The sequence below is a fragment of the Zingiber officinale genome, chromosome 7A (genome assembly GCF_018446385.1).
Source record: "Zingiber officinale cultivar Zhangliang chromosome 7A, Zo_v1.1, whole genome shotgun sequence".
Lineage (NCBI taxonomy): Eukaryota > Viridiplantae > Streptophyta > Magnoliopsida > Zingiberales > Zingiberaceae > Zingiber > Zingiber officinale.
This window is the reverse complement of record NC_055998.1, coordinates 136,135,951-136,157,317: the sequence shown is the minus strand read 5'-3', so window position 1 is coordinate 136,157,317 and position 21,367 is coordinate 136,135,951. Positions and strand designations below refer to the sequence as shown.

The 21,367-nt window shown below is 35.3% G+C and overlaps 1 protein-coding gene across 1 annotated transcript; it reads right to left on the bottom strand.

Annotated features, from left to right (window-relative positions):
• Nucleotides 1-3,678: 3,678 nt before the first annotated feature.
• Nucleotides 3,679-20,903, bottom strand: LOC122002735 (caffeoylshikimate esterase-like). Its single transcript, XM_042558019.1, has 8 exons — nucleotides 20,593-20,903; nucleotides 8,909-8,938; nucleotides 8,500-8,626; nucleotides 8,265-8,411; nucleotides 7,705-7,835; nucleotides 7,495-7,632; nucleotides 7,207-7,305; nucleotides 3,679-4,109 (listed from the first exon to the last, which is right to left on the bottom strand). Exons 1-8 carry the CDS (start codon nucleotides 20,893-20,895, stop codon nucleotides 3,876-3,878), a joined length of 1,209 nt encoding a protein of 402 aa, XP_042413953.1. The 5' UTR covers nucleotides 20,896-20,903; the 3' UTR covers nucleotides 3,679-3,875.
• Between the last annotated feature and the right edge of the window lie 464 nt (nucleotides 20,904-21,367).

Here is a 21,367-nt window from a genome sequence, read left to right as displayed (position 1 = left end):
TAGGACAAAATGGGGATGTTTGGTGGAAGGATGGGAGAGCTCTAGGTGAGTTACCACGGAGACCTCCACAACAGGTTGCGGCTGCTCCTGTTGCTCCTCCTGCTGCTGCTGCTGACGATGGAGAGGCCGATCCTGATCTGCGCTGGCAGATCACCGAGTTGGAGAGTCGTTTTGATCGACACGACGAGCTGCTGGTTGCTGAGCTTCACGGGCTACGCGTCCGGATTGACCAGCGCTACGATGATTTATGCAGTCAGCAGCTGGCGACCCATCAGGCGATTATGGATTGGATGGCCAGATACCCACCTCCGCAGGATTTCCCGGGCTATCCATCTTCGAGTAGCGGCATGCCACCTCAGGGACCCTTTCCTCCCACTGATGTTGTTGATGTTCCTCATGATGAGGAAGCTGATTGATACACTTCGTTCTACAGTTTGTCTGTCTATGTTTTTGATGTTGTTTGTTGGATATTTGTGTCTGACCTGGATAGTTGTTCATTTTATCTATGTATGCTGTTCATTCTCTTGTTTTCCTTATGTTTCACTTCTTTTTGGTTATTGATATGCTGTTCATATGACATGTCTTGTATGTCTCTTCTTTCTTTATCACTGTCTTATAATACACGTAGAGGTATTCTAGGTGAATTAAGAAAAAGGCAGTATGGGTTAAGGGGGAGTCTGTAACGTTCTCTAACCTAATTCACACCTTTTCGGTGTTTGACAAAGGGGGAGAAGGTAACTAAGTTTAGAGATAAATGGAAGTCTGGCTTTAGGGGGAGGACCTTGATTCCCCTATCCCTACATATATTATATCTGTCTTAGGGGGAGGATCTTGATTCCCCTAACATTAGGGAAATATGAACATTTCTGATCTAAACTTAAATCGTGTTGTCAAACAACAAAAATGGGGAGATTGTTGATACAGTCTGACCTGGCTGTTGTTTTGATGTTGACACTGATTTAAGTTTGTATCAGATATTAATTAAACTCAGACTAATTAATGATCAAGGTTGATCATGAGGAGAGGAAAAGTCCAAGTACGGATACTTGGCACGCGAAGTCGGAGAGGGCTCGGCAGCTCGTTCTCCGGACTAGGTCAGAGAGGGCTCGGTAGCTCGTTCTCTGGACCGGACGAAGTCGGAGAGGGCTTGGCAGCTCGTTCTCCGGACTAGGTCAGAGAGGGCTCGGTAGCTCGTTCTCTGGACCGGACGAAGTCGGAGAAGGCTCGGCAGCTCGTTCTCCGGACTAGGTCAGAGAGAGCTCGGTAGCTCGTTCTCTAGACCAGGAAGACGTTAGGGTTTAGGGCTGGGAAGCTCTAAAACTAACTCAGGGAGATTGGATCGGTCAACAGACCGATCCAGTGATACTCTGTGTGACTGGATCGGTCGACAGACCGATCTAGTGATACTTGAAGTCTCTGATCGGTCTATGGACCGATCAGAAACCATACAGAGAGTTTCTGTGGGTTATCTAATCGGTCTGTGGACCGATCAGTAACCACACAGAAGAATTCTGTGGGCTATCTGATCGGTCTCAAGACCGATCAGGTAGAGGCGTTGGGATCGCTGGAACTCAAAGCGATAGTGGGGGATCGGTCTGTGGACCGATCCACCCATGAGCTGATCGGTCCACAGACCGATCAGGCTCTTCCCAGACCGATCAGGATAAGTCCTGATCGGTCCAGAGAGCTATGGATCGGTCTGTTGACCGATCCACAACATGTCGTTTTGTGTCTGCTGCTTCTCTGATTTTGCTGATTCACTTCTGATTCACCTGATCGAATTATCTGCTGTGAGATCTTTAAGTTACAGGTTGCAGGTATCATGCCATTGGTTAATTTCAAATGAAGCCCCATCAGACGAATAAGAACAAGTGACCTTTATGCTGTATTTCGCTGCAAGTGATGCAATTCGAGCTTCAACGTTCACTGACCGCGATCAGTTGGACTCTTGCTCATTGGTTCGAGCTCAGAGACACCAGAGAAGACCATGGATGGTATTGGTGTGAGTTCAGAGAACCAGGTGAGGAGCAAGAGTGATTAGCGACGCCTGGTTTGGTTGTAGTGATCCGATACAGGTGACAGCGATTCTCTACGGTAAGCAAGCAGAATAAGAAGAAGGAAGAAGAGAGGTTTGTTAAGGTTCTGAAAAGCAGAATTTTTTGAATGATTTTCCATAGATCTGGATAAAAGTCTTTTATAGTGACAAAATGTTTCAAATTTTTTCAACAATTAAATTTAATTTTAAAATTAATTTTATCAAATCTAGTCTTTTAATCCTAAAAATTGTGATTTTCAAGAATTAACTGTTTTTTTTAATTAATACACCTATTTTTAATGTGAACAAAGAGGAGAATTAAGGTTAAATCAAGGGAAGTTAACCATGTTATTATTGAATTGTTTGCATATTCTTTTACTTGCACTTAATTGTTTTATTTTACTATTTTTTTATTCTAACTTAACTCTGATTGCTTATATAAAAAAGGAAGAGATTGTAAATACCCCGTGGTAATTTTAGTGTGATCAATCAAGTCAAGTTAGGTCTTGTCTATTTGATCCTTGTGTCTAAGTATGTAAGAACTTAGGAGAACAAGAAGTCGAGCGAAAGACACAGCTAGCGAGAAGGATGACACGAGAGAGAGTCGACGGGCTCGGTGCGTCTGAAGGACGAGGTGCTGTGGAAGAGTATGTTGACGGATGAGAAGGAAGCGTGCAACATTTCTGAGGGACTAGAAGTCGAAACGAAAGACTGCTCGAGGAGAGAAGGTCGGAGAATCGCCCTAAGCGATCGGAGGAGCTAGCGATCGGAGAAGGCACCGAACGGTGAGCACATAGCTAACTGGTCTGGGCGCCTATACCACTTTGGTGCCAACCAAGGCACCTCGTCGAGTGGATCATTGTTGGGTCCACGTTAGCAGCTGTCAGAGCGCCGGAGCGGGTCCAAGCGCCCAAGAGTGGATAAAAAGTTATCTTCGCACCGTTACGAAGGTCGTTACGTGGAGATAGACTTTGCCACTCTGGGGCTGCCCAGATTATGCCACATCAACAAACAGTCAAATTCGACTAACAGGTTATAAATAGAGGTTTGGTCTCAATAGTTTGGAACAACATACTTCTATACTTCGATTTTCATTTTGTTTTTCATCTCCGAACTTTATTTTCGTGTACAAGGCTTCTCTACCTCCAACGTTTTGTTCGAAAAGGAGATCTTCATAGTAAACCTACTTCCCTTAGAATAACAATATTCTTATTGCAAACCAAATAAATTTATTTGTTTCGTTGTTAAGTGTGTAATTATTTAAGCCGAATAGTCTGAGAAAGGTGTGAGTATTCGTGTGTTATTTTCTTTTATATTTTGACTATGTTTTTAACACTCTAATCATCACAAATATATTTGCCACCAACCTTGAATTTGAGTTTGTATTGTGCAAGGCTTCATCAATAATTAGGCAGCATTTATTCCACCAGCCTCTAGCGGGCTATATATGATTCTACACAATCTACAATGAAACAATATTAAATATAAACACTAATAATAACTTGAATAGGCTTTAAAATATAAAATGTTTTTAAATAATTCATTTCTTCCGCTCAACCCCAATACACTTAACTCAATCAGCTTTTAAAAAAAAGGATAAAAGTTATGTCACAATAATATTTGAGAAATAGATCAGTAATTCATATGGAAGCAAAAACACCATCTATGAATGAGAATGATACAATTAACTTGGAATAGCCGTTTATCACAATCATAAAATAAAGCACCTAAATGCAACATACAAGTTGCAGATGACAACCTTTTCATACTCATAATAAAGAAATTGACTTAAAAATATATTTGGCACGAAAAGAAAGACAGTGACAGGGATCATATTATATTATGAACTTTCAGTGTATCTTTTACGGCACTGTTCCTCCAGCCAAGATATAATATCATCAAGAACTTTAAAGATCATCTCATCTGATTCACCTTCTAGGATTGAATGATATGCACCTTCATACAAGTGCATTTTTTTGTCTGAGCTACTTGCCTTTTCATACAGAGCCTTGCTCACCGAAGGTTCTGTTACAACATCAGCCTCACCATGTAGAATTATCATGGGGAGGGAAACCTGGAAAGGAACGTAACTTGGTCTCAACAAAGAAACTAACATTTTTATAAATTGTGCTTAAAAGGTTCAAACATCTGTGCAACCTCCCGGCTGAGGAAAAAACTGTGTTTGACACCCATTTCCAATGGGAAAGAATAACATTTTGTTTACATGGACAGATAGATATAAAAAAAATGAAGGAAACAAAATCATGTAATCCATTTCTCTTGTTTACGTAGAAAGAAAGAGGAAAAATTTAATTGCAACCATCTCTATTTCATTTACACGGTTCATTGTCTTAGATAAGCAAGAATATTTCACTTCATTTAACTTCATCGAATAAACAAGATAAGAGAAATAGTGTAAATAAATTAGCACACGATCTCTCTCTTCTTTCTCTACACCTAAACTATCATTTCCCTTTTACATCATCCACTCCAAATAAAAAACAACATAAGATAAACTAAAGATGAATCATGTCGGTGACATACTGCATTATTTTGACTATGAGGAATAAGGCATTTTTCTCAAGCCTCAGTTTCAGTATAATTAATTGGACAGGTGTCATTTAACAGTCAGCACAAGGATATGCATTTGCCTACCTAAGCTTTAGGAAACCTTCCGGCATAGTTTCCGTGGTAAAAATTTAGCATTCTCTAATAAACGTTGGCAACCTCAGGAAGAAACAGGATATTGGAAGTTTGAAAAACCAAACATATGTCAGTTTGCTAGTGAAGGCCATATTTAAATGAGAATTACATATTGGAAAACTACTAAGCATTCAAACAAAAACCAAGAAATCAACACTTAGTTATATGATATTTTGGTCCTTGGACAGAGTTACAAATTTCTGTCACCAAAATGATTACCTTTCCTCTAAAGATTGAACACACAATTTTTCACATACAATAATATAAAAGAGGTTAGACTGTACTTCATCGGAATTGCTATTGATCAGGAACAAGAAGAATGTTTCCCCCGTATCTCAATAAAAAAACACGGAAAATCAAAACCAACAAGAATCCCAGACCGTCCAACATATAGCCAAAAAGAAAAAGATTTCTTACTCCTAACTCAATTCCAATGAGCTCTCATGCATAATTTCATACTCCAGGTCACACACATGTTGGATAGCTTTTCCAAAGTTTTGAAACCTTAGAATTAGTTTTTATTATACAACAAAAAAATGCAAAATCCAACTTAACAATTGTGTGATAATCAATAAAAAGGGCAGCCCGGTGCATGAAGCTCCCGCCATGCGGGATCCCGGGGAAGGATCCATTGTACGCAGCCTTACCCTGTTTTTTGCAAGAGGCTGTTTCCAGGATTCGAACCCATGACCTTTTGGTCACATGGCAACAACTTTACCGTTGCGCCAAGGCTGTGATAATCAATAACTGGAACAATTTATAGTAGCCACTAAGGAGTAGTGTAATATGTAAAACTGGTTAAGGCTTGACATTTCATATCTAGCTGGTAATTGCCTTTCTTATAGGATTTTAGTAATACAGATCTATTACTCAAAAAGTGCAATTGGCGTGACCCAACCAACCATCACAGCCAATGGGGATCTGTTTCCACAAAAAGAAGGCACAGGTGGAAAAGGCTACTGTTGTCGGTAAGCAACAAACGGCTAGGAGATCTTTAATCTTTTCTATCTTTCCCATTCTGTATGAACCAACTTTGGCTATAGTTTGCAAAGCATTGAAGTCCTTTAATGCTTCGCCTTTTGTGAATAGAGAGGACACTTCTTAAACCATGGCCTGTGTTAGGATAGAGGAGAATTATTCCAACCTTGAAACCCAAGGTATTCCTCTCTACCTAATACCTATATATAACCATTATTGAAGATATGGAACATTACAAATAGACCCCTTACATCTTATATGTTTACATACAAGTCTAATTAGCCCATAACATTTCCTTTAAGCGGTTTAAATATATTATTTGATTATTAGAAGTAATAAAAGGATCTCATTTGATTGCATTCTGACTCTGATCATTGTTTATATATATATACACACACTTTTGTCCTCTCATGAAACACAGGATTCGAGACTACATGCATCAAGTTTCTTTATTGCAGTAAAGCTTTAATGACTCTGCAAGTGTGCATCCTATCTCAATCATCAAATGCTTAGCCAAAATGAGCTCATACATTCTTAGGGTCATGGTTTTATATTTTACCTCTATGCTCGGTCGCCATGATTGTTGTTCTTTTTCTATTGCTCTTATAGAAAAGAAGGTTGCTTCCTAAGAGTACCTAATAATCAAATATAGGTTGCCTCCTTGTAGCCTTGGTCATGACCTAGGGTGAAGTAAGGTTTGCCTTCTAAGGGTCAATTAGTGGCTCTCATTATCATGGTACTAATCTAATATTGAAATCCTAGGATGATCTATTGATTTAGTTTCTTATATGTCAACTTCTTCAAGCTTCAAGCATAGTAAGTACATGTATCGTGAAGAAAATGTTTCAATTGTGCAATTCCGGTGTAGTCAACCCATACTAATATTATATTATCCATATAAACAATAAAAGAATATAATTCTTGACTGAGAAATGAGTTGGAGTGAGTGATTCATACTTTTGGTCATGACATACTAAAAAAGGTTAAGCTAAACTCCCAAACCAAGCTCAATTAAACTCTCAGTATTTTAGTTTGTACAAGAACTTCTTAAGCTTCAGCCATACAATTAATTAACCACTTATCCTAAAAGCTGATGATAGCAAAGGACCAATTTAACTATTTTTCTTTTTAATACACCCCTTTCATTTGTCGGCAAGTATACTTCAATTAATTAGCTCAAACCCAACACATGAAATGATTTTTCTACACAAGTAGGCTTATTTAGATATTAGTTTAGTACTTTAATAGCCAATGACTGAATGCATAAAACTTGTACCATGACTTGTTCATGTTTTCCGGTGGTGGACATTGTAGCTGAGTCAATTTCTAAAAAATTACCATGAAAATTATGCAAAATATTCAAAGGTTACTCTAGTTAAACATCCAAGGTGAGTCTTTCTATTTATGAAACAACAAATTACTTTAACATAATCCAACAAGATTCACTATTTGAGAATCCAAAATTTAAGAAAAAGGTAAGTAACACATACTTCCTCTAATCGGCGTTCAATCTCTTGTGTAGTTTTAAGCATCTCTAAAGCTGTTCTCAACCGTGGTTTATCCTTGTAAGCAATAACATTATAGGAGCACTGCATCCAACAAGGCATCAAACCACATAAGCTAACAGATTTATATATCAGTTATAGATAAAAAGGATAAAACCAGTTCTAACTGTAGCAAATGTATACTCCATCAAAGGTGTGCCCTCATTAACCTCTTCCTAGAAGTATAGCACAAGTGAATTATTTATACAATGGTCATCATAATTGAAAATGAACCTGTTTTCGTTTTTTTATATCCTTAAATGCCATCTCAGCTAAATCTTTCTGAGGGACTAACTTCACTCTTGGAAGAACTTTTGCCATGCAAATTAGAATTTGCTGAACAGGCCAAGGTGGAACGACATTGTCTGCCATCTAACATTCAAAATGCTACATAAGTGAGAAATTGTAGGCCTCTGAGATATTTAATAAATGAGGCATGAATACCTTGCACATTGGTGCAACTAAAATAGCACCATCCCAAAAACAAGGTTGTTTGAAATGCACTTTCAGGGCAACCGCCCCACCCATAGACTGCCCAAATAGAAAGCTGGGAAGCCCTTGGTATTCAGGGTTCTCTGGAAGATCATAGATGTGAACAGTTAAATAAACAATATAAGGGAGTACATCAAGAGGCCAAAATGTCCTCACTATTTCAGTTGTTAAATGGACAATGTCAAAATATTTCGACAGATGAAGCTGATATTATGTTATCATCCATATATATGTGTGCGTGTATAAATTCTTGGCTTATTTTTTGACTTGGAAACCGAAGGTGAGGCCATACATCAATAAGTGTAATTCTGAAGTGTGGGGCTCGGGCCATACATCATAATGCTGTAAATGCACTAGCATTAGAAAATAAGTATGATTATAAATCAGATTAATATTGTATCCCCATGAAATTTTGATATAAATTCAAAGGATCTAACTTGGGAGAACAACTGTGGTAATCCCTGTCAATCAACAAAGTGAACTATAAAAATCCTTGGAAAAGCACAACCTACCTTTAATTCTTGAGAAGCACTCTATTACGTCATCCACGAGTAAATCAAAACTTGGTATATATCCATGCAGTCCTTCAGAAAGACCAAATCCAGGGTAATCCATTGCAAAGACTCCATATCCAGCTGATGCAATCTTCTTTGAAATCCCTAGGAAAAAAGGATGAATTTGTGTGCTAAAATCACAACTTAGGATCATATTCTTTGCTAATATAGAAGTCTGCAGTAGAGCAAACACCTTCAAAAAAAAATGTACAAGTGTCTCCATAGCCATGACAGAAACAAACAAGGCCCTTTAATCTACAATGTTCTGGAAACCAACTTTTCTTGAAGATCTCAATGCCTCTTGAGTTTACCTCATATGACTACATACGGAAAAATTAATTAGTATCAACAAACTTAAGTGTATCAATCTGGTCCATAAAATTTTATACAAGCCTAAAAAGGGGAAAAGAAAAGGTAAATTTCTAAGCGCTTGCAAAATTTTCAGTCTTTTTCCATTAACATTAGGGCCCTTCTAAAGAAGAACTAAAAATATTTTGAACTGCTGCACTAAAATAAAGTTCTTCAATAAGATCGATATGACCGAGTAGGGACAGTTATGAGTGCAATGGGTAATAAAGTAATGCTAATAGGAAGTATAATACCTCTTCCATTCTAATTCCCAGGTATTGGGCCTGCAATGAAGGAAAACAAAGTAGTGAGAGCTCTCCCCCACCAATGGTTTAGTTTTCCAATCCAAAATGGTAAATGCACAGTTGCATCAAAACCAATAAAAATTATGAAACTAAAATTCACAAATATCAAATCTGCAATGAAAAAAGAAAAGCAGAAAAAAAATAATTCAAAGAATCAAGTAGTTCCAATGGAATGGATTGGAATGCAGGGCCTCTACTTTACATTATTGTGGTGCATAATTAGACTAAAATCATTTAATGTAATCAATAAACTATGATTCACGTGTTAAGCATAACAAACAAACAAGTTTTAAGTCTTAGGTAAAATATTACGTGATTCAAATATTTCTTTAGAATTTATTTTAGCATAGAATACCCACCTTTGCATGGTTAAACTTAAAACCCATGCAAGAGAATGTTCACATCGTAACTCTTCAGAAGACATTTATTTGTTAAAAAAAAATTGTACTAGTATGGAAAATTAATTACCTCCTATTTTTCCTATTTTAATTCTAGGAATCAAGGAGATTGGTATACAAAAGTAACAATCTGGATCATTATTATTCAATAAACCTAGCAATAATAACACATTTGTAATATGATAAACACACAAATCACAACCATAAGGACTCAATTAAAAAATATCTAGTGCCAGGATAACATTATCACTACTGACTATGTCATAATGTCAACCAAATCTGCACAATATTGTGACTAATATTGAGATATTTTATGTTCCTACTCTTGTAGACAGATTCTAACTAATGTCAAGATACTTTATGCTCATATTCCTCTTAGTCACTTTATTATGTGGACATTTTATTATGTGGTGGTTATTATCATCCTGAAGGTGTGCTTGAGGAATTGGTTGCCTTTCATCAAGAAAATAATCACTGGAGATGGCTAGGAGCAAAATACTTTACTGTGCTTGTTTTCGTAGGACCTAATGCTAAACTAGCATCAAAATTGAACCCTCAAATCATTAAAAAAAAGGACAAAATTAAGAGCCTCACACAAAAACTAAAAGTAAAATATTTTACTAATTGAAAGCTGAAAGATGCATAAACACAAATGCCTTTTATAGACTTAATACTACCTAAATCAGAAAAGAAATATCTCAATAATCCCAATATACACTTGTCAAATTAAAAGAATGAGCAAACTAAAATAGCCATTAAACTTTTACCAAATTTAAAAGTCCTGGTGTAGCACAACAAACAACTCAACTCACCAAAAGAGCGAAAATATTATTAATTCAAACATGATCCAGCGCAAGGAATCCTAACCTCTTCTATAAATATGAGACCGGTTCTTCATAAAAAATAAGACTTACCTAAAATTTTTAACAAATTCTCAAATAAATCTTAACAAACCTTTTTTAAAATTTATACGAACTCTGAAATAAATCTAAACAATCTTTTAAATAAAACCTAACTACAATATTCTACCCCACCAAGAGAAATGTAACTCCATAGAGTAAGGGAACAAGATGTTCTGTCAATTTCTACAACACCTCGCATAGGTATGGAGTACGGAGTGGACAAACAGTGAGTGTTTCTGTAAGAGATGACTTTATTGTCTCTTTTTTTTTCTATAATCGACGTATCTTAAACACATAGGAGACCAGTGTAGTGAACTAAGTACCTTATAGTGCTTCCATAAGAAGTTAGTGTTACTTATGTATCAGTGACCATCTCAATCATATAGGTCAATTGCATCGAGAGAGAGGCAGAACTAGAGTCGGAGTGGCAAGAGTACAACTTATGGACAAATCAATAAATAAAGGAGGTACAAATGTCCCTTGATAAGATATTAAATCCTCTATATTGAAAATGAAGCTAATGTTTAATTTATAAATTAAACCAAGAATATAAGCATTAGAGCCCTTATTTTCTTTTTTAATATGGAAAAGACCAGCAGAGAAAGCATGAAGTTTCTTGTGGTTGTATTTTGGAAACCACTCACGCACAAATGCAAATAAGGGCATACTCTATTGCATGATATTTCTTTTTTCGACAATGTGAATTTATATGAATTTTATAAAGATCATTAGTGCAAATTTTCTCTTAAATAGGGATGCATTTCTCAAATATGCTCTCTCAATTGACTCTGAAAGGTAGAAGGTGGTAGGTAAGGGAATGACTTATAAATATAATACCAAATCCATTAAGTGACAACCTTTAATCCCATAGTCGATCCCAAATAGACTTTTACCCGTAAAATGATTTACAAAATTATTATAAATAAACTCAAGAATGGGCAACTCCTCAATTTGGCAATTAGTTTGATGAAGTGTAAATAGTTGGCCATCAGTTGTGGATGAAATGTAAATGACAAATTAAATTGTTTTCCAAATAGTTTCCTTAGGGTTTTCTAAAAATAGCTAACACCCTTAAAATATCCAAATGACACGATTGATGTGTGTAATGAACTTAGATATATGAGATAAATCATTGGTCTTATTATAGGGAATAAAATGTCATTTTAGCGAATAAAATAGCTAACACTCTTAAAATATCCATATAAATGATTTCAACAATTAGTATCAGAGCCCAAGTCATCATGTCTTGGATTTCATATGTGAAATTTGATTATGGCAGAGGAGGGCTAAGGATCTGTTAGTGTAACAAGGCATGGTGAAGGCATTATACGAAAAGAAACCAAAAGGAATGGAGAAGATAAATTGAGAGGAACTACAAGTGCAGGTTGTGACAACTATTAGGCTTTGTCTAACTATGTATCATGTATGGATGACGAATCATCAGTGACAGTTTGGTAGAAATTTGAAAGTTGGTATATGTCCACATCATTGACAAACAAGATTTATCTTAAGTAGAAGTTATTTGGGCTTAAGATGTCAAAGGACACAGATCTGAGTCAACATATTCAATCAGATTATAAGCGATTTGAAACAGGTTGATGTAAAGATCGGAAAAAAAGGTGCTAATGTTGCTGAATTCTTTACCAACATCTCCTACGTATGAAAATTTAGTTATAACTCTGATTAGGGGGGCTCCCAAGTTGGAAGATGTCACAAGTGCCCTGTTGGGCTTTCATTATTGAAAGAAAGCTAGTGATGAGATTTCTCAAAGTGAGGAACTTGTGGTGAGAGGTAACAAAAAATGTGGCAGAAGAAATCTCAAAATGGATTGGATAACAATAGAGCCCGATCTAAATTGAGAAAGAAGAAGATCACATGTTACAAGTGTGGGATAAAGGGGCATATTAAGCGGGATTATCCAAGGAAAAAAGAAAGTGAATGTAGAAAAACTGTCAATATTGTGGATGAAAAAAATTCAAATAGCGATGATGGTGATATGCTTTATATTTTATCTAGTTTAGAGCACATGACAGATACTTGGAAATCAGATTTAGCATGTTCCTATGATATGACACCCAACAAAGATTGGTTTGACATGTACACGTGAGTAAATTGTAGTTCCATTCTGATAGATAACGATATATCCTGCAAAGTTATTGGAATAGGAAAATATCATAATTAAAATATTTGATGGTGTGGTTAGAACGTTATGCGAAGTTAGACATGCACCGGACCTAAGGAAGAATCTGATTTCATTGGACACTTTAAATTGTAATGGTTGTAGTTATAAATTTATAGGTGAAGTAATGAAAGTGAGTAAAGGTGTTCTGACAGCGATGAAAGAATAAAAACTAGCTGGAAACATTTATAAATTGCTAGGTACCACAATTATAGGTGGAGTTGTCATTGTAGAATCCAAATCAAATAATGCAATTTTGTGGCATATGCAACTGGGTCATATATGGGATAGTGTGGAATGATGGAACTTTATAAAAGAAATTTATTGAAGGGTGTCAAGACATGCAAACTCGATTTTTGCAATTATTGTGTTCTTGGAATGCATTTAAGACGGTCACACAAGACAAAGGGAATTCAATTATGTTCATACAGATCTCTGAGACCGATCAGCATCACGTGGAGGAAATATGTATATTGTGACTTCATGCGACACAAGTTAGAAATTTTTACAAAGTTCAAGATGTAGAAAATTGAAGTAAAGAAAGAAAAATTAAATGTTGATAGATTAGATAATGACACTGAGTACACTGATTCAAAATTTCAAAAATTTTGTGAGTAGCATCGGATCAAAAGACACTTTAACACCACAACAAAATGGTGGAATAAAATAAATAGAATGATAATTAAGAAAGCTGGATATGTCAAATTGAATGTAGGGCTTACAAAGTACATCTGGCAGAGGCAGTGAATATAGCATGTTTCTTAATTAATAGATCACCGAGGATAGCGCTAAATGGGAAAGTATTAGAGGAGGTGTGAATAGGTAGTAAGACTGACTACTCCAATTTGAGAATGTTCGGATGTCCAGCTAACATGCATGTTTCTAGTAAGGGCAGATTGAAGCTAGCTGCAAATTCTAGACAATGTGTTTTTCTAGGTTATCAAAAAGGGGTGAAAGACTTTAAGCTTTGGGATCCTAAGGTAAACAAATTAGTGATTAGTAGAGAAGTGATCTTTGATGAAAAAGTCATGTTACAACGTACTCAAGGAGATGAAAAACAACTGCCAAAAAAGTGCAACAATAATAAGGATGTGGTGCAGGTGAACAGTGCTAGCTTAAAGAATAAGGAGCATCATACTACAACCACAAAGACGACCAGACGTACCATGAAACCACCCACCAGGTATAGTTTTGAGGACTTGGTTTCTTATGTACTTATCACTAGTAGTAGAGTTCCCACTACTTTTCAATAGCTCAGACAAAAATATATGGATGATTGCTATGGTGGAGGAGATAGAGTCTTTGCATAAGAACCAAATATGGGATTTGGTGGAACTTCTAGCAAGGAAGAGGACTATAGGATGCAAATAGGTATATAAGAGAAAAGAAGTCGTATTAGAAAATAAGGAAGAAAAATTCAAGGTTTGTCTAGTAGCAAAGGGTTTCTCAGAAAAGAGATTGACTATGATGAGTTTTTTCTCCTATAATCAGACATATTTCCATCAAGGCAATGTTGTCTATGGTAGCATATTATGATATGCAGTTGGAGCAAATAGACTTAAAAATAGCTTTTCTCCATGGTAATTTGGAGGAACAAATTGATGACACGGCCAAAGGGTTTAGTTAGCATGGGCAGGAGCACTTAGTGTGTAAATTAAAAAAATCGCTTTATGGGCTGAAGTAGTGCAATGGTACCAATGATTTGACTCCTACATGATTCATAATGACTATAAAAGATGTGAGTATGATTATTACATTTATGTGAAAAACCTTAATGATGATTCTCTTATTTTATCGTTACTTTATGTGGATGATATGTTGATTGTTGCGAAAAGTATGAGTGCGGTCATGGTTTAAAATCTCGAGCCGTATCAGAGTTTTGATTTATGACCGGAATGATACGATTTCGGTATCGTATCGTGTCATGCCGATATGGTTTCAATATTTTTTAAATATAAATATACTATTTTTTTTAAAAAAATAAATATTAAAAGATACAAAAATTTAAAATAAAATAATTTTTTAAAAAATGAAAGAAAAAATATGAGATCGCTACGCCTCTATATGATAATAAATAAAAAAATTATAATATATTTTCAGAAATAAAATATATATATATATAATTAATGAGATAATTTTATTAGGTTTTGATTAAGCCTATTTAGAGTATCAATATTATAGCTAGGAATTGATTAAAATTATTAACTTAACATTTAAGTTTAATCTTAAGTTTTTTTTCTACATCATCGTGCATGAATCCCCGTCGTGATCTCGCGACCTGGCACCCTCCGCGGGGGCGTTGAGGGCATATGTGAAGTCGCGACACCTTTCGCAATCTCGCAAGGCCACGATCGGCCTCGCAATGACCTCACAAGGCCATCACAACCTCATAATGACCTCGTGGGCCTTGTGACTGTGGTGCCGGTAGGTACTGATGGCAATCCCACGCCGGAATAATAAATATCGCCTATTTTGAGCGACACAACTCGGTATTTCAATCCATGAGTGAGGTTAATAAATTGAAAATTTTATTGAGTAAAGAATTTGAAAAGTAAGATTTGAGTGCAACCAAAAAAATTGTTAGAATGGAAATTCATAGGGACAAAACCTGTTGGGAGATTATGGGTATCTCAATGCAGTTATATTGCGAAGCTATTAACATGGGTAATGCAAAATTTGTGAATACACCGTTGGCGCATTATTTACAAGGTTCTAAAATTCGCTAGGCGCTAGTCGGGCGGCAGACCAGCGCCTAGGCGGGGACTAGGCGCCGCCAGACGGATTCCTCGGTATCCCTTATTTTATGTGGACTGTGGACAATGTCATATGCAAATCTGAATGTTGTCTTACACAATTTCATAGCAATGGAGATCTAACTATGTATGCATAAATGCATACTTTCCAATACCAAAAAATAAAAAATTAGAAAAGAAAGCTAACAATTTTGTGCAAAGGAAATATAATAGACTCAGTAAATACGAGCAAAAGAAATAGTTGAACAGTAGAACATGCAGTAAGTCATCATAGATTATGTAGTAAACAATATAACATATATCCAACTCGAATTTGAAAATCTTGTTATAAGCTAAAACAACTTTAGTGGTGAAAAACATTAGAAAATATCAAAATAGTAGCAAGAGTTCAAATCAAGATTACATCATTGTGAACTACTAAGCAAAATATAATTGTTGAATAACATAAATCATGCATTAACAAAATGAGTTCAAAATTATACAACTAATAATATCTTATAGACTCATATTTATTCTACTTCTTCTCCATAATTTTTAACAACTTGTTCTTCATCGGACACAAACTTAATATCATTATTATGATCCTCCTCTTCTTCTTCAGATGCAAAATCATCTTCATGAAATTCTCTCACTCTAGAGCTTCTTCGGGGTTGTAGATTTTCATCTGCTCCACTTGCTTCATCAACCCTTTGCTAAGTGAGCCCGGAACCTAGTTCAACTTTATCATCTTCCCAACCATCCACCATCCAACCTTGTACATTTGAAGCATCTTTTGCAAGAAAGACATCGGCATTTCTTTCTTTTTCTCTTTTTTGTTTGTTCAACAATCTAGCATTAAATTGGACAAATACTAGATTGTTCAACCTATTGACATCCAACCTATTTCTTTTCTTTGTATGAATCTAAAAAAAAAAAGAAAGTAAATATTATAGTTAGTATATGAATATAAATGTTAAAAATATAGCTAATTTAATTAAAGACCGAAAGTTTAAAACTTACTCCTTCAAATGTACTCCAATTTCTTTCACACCCAGATGATCTTGTAGTTAATGAAAGTATCCTCAATGTCACCCTTAGCAAGTTGGGTGTGTGAGCACCGTATGTACTCCACCATGCACATGGATCAAATGTATCATCATTTTTTTCTCATGCGTTTGCTGCCAATGTTTTTCCAAATAACCCGGTCTTATCTCTATATTTTGCAAATTCCTTGTTAATAATTGTATCTCATAGATTTAACTCATTGGCATGCAAAATTTCCATGCATTCAAAAATCCCCATCACGACATCCTCATAAAGAACAATAGAACTATCTTTATAGTAAAAATAAGGATTCAACAAAAAGGCAGTGGTATGCAATGGTGTATCAAGTCTATTTTTCATTTTTGACTCAATAATGACTATGATAGGCTGATAATTTGATTTCACGTTGTTCAGAGCCACCTTGATATCTTATTTAGCTTGAAAAAGCTCCCCATATAGAAACCCCATCGATGGCTTTCTATCTTCATCTACCAATCGAAGAACTCTTACCAAAGGAGCAAATATTTTCAAACAAAGTGACACCATTCCAAAAACTCATGCTTATCACTGTAGAGTATGCCAATTTTCCTTTATTTTTGATCATTTACATTTCTCCCACATATCACTTGTAAACATGGTCCTTAAACTAGCTTTTTTTTAATCAAACTTTGCAATGTGAGGAAATTTGATGCAAATTTGGTAACTCCTAGTCAGATTATATCTCTCTTCTTCGTGAAACTTCTCATCAATGACAAAGTCTTATGGTGAACATAGATGAAAATGGTAAAAGACTTGGCTTGCTCAATAACATTTTTATATCGTGGAAGTTTGTCAATACTTTCAAGCATGAGATTAACCGTGTGAGTTGCACATGAACTCCAAAAAATCCCAGATCGCTTTTCTCTCATTAATTTAGCTGCAGCCATATTGTTGGTGGCATTGTCTGTTACAATCTGAACAATATTCTGAGCTCCTACTTGTTCAACACACTTGTCAACATACTCAAAAATAAGTTCAACTGTATGCGCCTCGTCTGAAGACTCCTTAAACTCTAAAAATGTAGTACCTCCTTGCAATTAACACACAAATTTAAGATGCTTCTTTTTCTATCACTCCATGCATCTGTCATGATCGAGCACTCATTCTTCTTCGTGTTTCTTCAGCAATTGTTTTGTTCTTTCAACTTCGACTTTCAACAGTGGCTCCCTAAGTTGATATTGAGTTGGAGGCTTGAATCCTGGTCCAAATTGACCCACTGCCTCCATTCGTTGCTTGAAGCTATCATTATCAACAGTATTGAATGAGATTCCATTTTCATAAACTCATCTCCTAACATATTGTTGAACTTGTTGAGTTCTCTGTTTGAAAAGAGTTTCATTTATATTTTTTTGTCAAAACACTTTACTCGCACTTGAACTTACATTTTCTGGAGCAATTACTAATGCATATCTATCCATGGGGCCAAGTGGAAGAGCTTTTTTAATTCCATCCATCCCTTCAATTTCAAGACCTTCTTCGTCTAGAGAAATAGACACTTCTGCTCTACAACTTTGTTCTTCCATTATTTTGTTCTTCTTTCTGTTTCTCCCTACTAAAATAGCCTGTTTGCACTTATTTTTGTCTTCTTGAGATGCTTTTTGACGACCAGAGACATTTCCAGGTATATTTTCAATGTGCTCCTTGATCCTATGCACTCCCCCCGACATTGTTTTTCCACATAATTTGCATTTAATTTTGTCGAGGTTCTTAGGATCAATCAATATCCCAAACTCCCATCCAATGTCATTTAACTTTCTTCTAAAAATCCCGGATTCGGGTTGAGTGACAGCACTGTCGAAGATGGATTGCTTGCCATTATAATAATAGATGACCTGAAAAAAGTATATATAGTAACATAATATGATAATAAAATTAAATTATACCATATGATACAAAATATAACATTAACAAGTCTGAGAATTTTTTTTTATATATCTTAATCTAATTAATAAAATTTATTAGATATTTATTAAAAAAAAATATTTTTAATATATTTTTTAATATTTTTAAATCTGTTTTATATGAATTAATAATGTTTATTGGAATTTTTTAAATTTTAATTTAATTTTTATATTTTTAAAACTGATTTATATAAATTAATAATATTTATTAGAATTTTTAAAATTTTAATATAATTTTAATATTTATAAATCTGATTAATATAAATTAATAATATTTATTAGAATTTTTTAAATTTTAATAGTTATAAATCTGATTAATATAAATTAATAATATGTAAAATTTAAAAATCTGATTTATATAAATTAATAATATTAATATGTATTAGAATTTTTTAAATTTTAAATATAATTTTTATATTTTTAAATCTGATAATTGATAAATGATAATATTTATTAGAAATTTTTAAATTTTAAATATAATTTTTAAATCTGTTATCTAAATTAATAATATTCATTAAAAATTTTAATTTTAAATATATTATTTATATATTTAAATCTGATTATATAAATTAATTATGTTTATTAGAATTTTATATATAATTTTTATATATTTAAATTTGTTTATATAAATTAATAATATTTATTATAAAAATTTAAAATTTAAAATATATATATATAATTGGGATAATTTAATTAGGCTTTATGAACCCTATTATTGAAATTATCCCGGTTAGGAATTATTTTATTTTATTAAATCCTAAAAACATTTATGCAGAGTAACAAAACGTTAAAACTCGCGGCGACGGTGCGGACGCCACCGTATGCCTTGCGGGAGGCATCTGGCGTCGCCGAAAGCATCTCTGGCGCATCTGGCGAAGTCCGACGCTGCTTCCAGCAACACCGATATCGTCGTGGAAGCAACGCAGGACTTCGTCGGACGCGTCCGACGATGCTTCCAGCGGCGCTGGACACCCCGTGACACGTTTGGCGCCACTGGAGAGTTGCCGCGATGACGAATCATGAGGAGAAACAAAATAAAAATAGCAGAAACAAAACAAATTAAGAGAAACAAAAATAAAAACTTACCGGAAGCGACGAAGCCGAAGCCGCGATGAGAGAAGATGAAGAGCCGGCGATGAGAGAAGTCGAAGAGCCGGCGATGAGAGAAGTTGAAGAGCCTTGTGCAAATTAGGATTTAGTATTAAAAGCCTAAAAATATGCCAAAAATATCGAGGTCCGCCGAGCCCGCCTAAGCCCGCGAGGGCCGCCGAAGCCCAGTGAGGGCCACCGAGGACCGCCTAGGTCACCCGCCTGGCTAGTTTCCGTCACGGTTTGTCATCGCACAGCGCCTAGGCGGCACCTAGGCGGCCGCCTAGGGCGATATTTCGAACACTGATTATTTCAAACTGTCCATTGCACGATGCTCAAAGATAGATGATGAGGTTCAAGACATATCAAAGGTTCCATATACTAATGGAGTGGAGTGTTTGAAGTATGTTATGGTTTGCACAATACCAGATTTGGCATATGTTGTCGTATGTTGTTAGTGTAGTGAGCAAGTTTCTTTCAAATCCTAGCCACCAACATTAGGATGTAGTTAAGTGGATTTTTAGATTCTTGAGAAATACTATAGACTATGGTATCATGTTCAGCAAGTGATCTTTAGTTGTGGGATATATAGATGCAGACTATGTAGTGGATTTGGATGACCAAAGGTCTAGCACAGGATATGTGTTCACTCTTGTGGGAGGACCCATTTGTTGAAAGTCTATGGTACAACCTATAGTTGCACTATACTGAGTTGAAATACAAGGCAATAGCGGAAGCTGCTAAGAAAATATTATGGCTTACAGAGTTGGTCAAAGAATTGAGCGTTCAACAAGATGGAATCAATTGTATTGTGATAGCTAGAGTGTCATCTATTTAGCGAAAAATCAGGTGTATCATGCGAGAACCAAGTATGATATAAGGTTTTACAAGATCATATATAAGGTTTCTCTCATTTTTCTTTTGGGATACTTCATATATTTGTCATAATTGTTGCACAATTTCAACAAGTAAACATATCCTAACAAAAAAAAAAAAATCAATATCTCTATGGTAGCTTAACTTGAGGATGTGGGTTTCAAGATATGCCCTGATTAAGGGGAGCTAAAGTTAAAGGGAGCCTTGAGTTTCTAATTGTCGTGATGCACACTTAAAGTTATGTCTATTATGATTGTTTTCTAACTTAAGTGTGCATCACGACATATTAGCAATCCTTGAGTCAGTTAAGAAAGCCAACTTACACAATTTCCTATTAATTAGCAATCCTTGGGCCATGATGGAACGCCCAGGATAATTTGCTTATTCGCTGGCACTACAAATGTGGTGCCGAAATTCAGACATAACCTTCTCTTTAATCCCATAACGAAGATAAGTATAACGAGAGTGAAAACCTTGAACAAGCAGTGGTCGATCCCAAGCTGGATTATCTTAAAGGCGTCTCGGACCCTGCGGCGTTCAGGGGCCTGGTCAAGAGTGGCCTCGGTCACCATCCTCACAAGACGATCGTCCACGCCCTCCCAGCCCATGGCGGCGGCAGTCAGGGCCATCGTCGCTGCGGCCAAGGCCCTTCTTCCTTTGCTCACCTTCGTCCTCCTTGTGCTTGTTACTGTGCTTGCGGACCCAACCCCAGCCCTAATGAAGGAAGTAAGACCCAGAAGCTTAGGATAAAGTAGCAAGCAGCGGTCGTGAATCATATTTTTTTCCCCCTTTTCTTTTTCGTTTTCTTTTTTAATAGGGTTAAGTCCAGAATATAAAAACAAATACATAAATAAATCATGGACAATTGTCGTTAAAAAAATATAGATTTTCAGTTTTAACCTCCCTACAAAAATTAAAAAGATGTCTTTTAAATAAACATTAAAATAGTATTAATATATTTTTTATTTTAAAAAAGTTCTTATTCAAATATTATTATGGTAGTATTTATGTAGTTATAACCATAACTATCATAATTTAATAAAATAAACCAGCTCAATTTAATCAAAATTAGTACGCACACACTATATGATGCAGAGCAAAGCGAGGATCTTAATTTGGTAAACAATAATATAATTTAATTAATAAAGTAAAAAATATAAATCTTATAATTATAAAACATTATAAAATAATTACTTTACAATGATTCCTTTAAGTATTTTAAAATATATGTACAACAATAGCTTCATT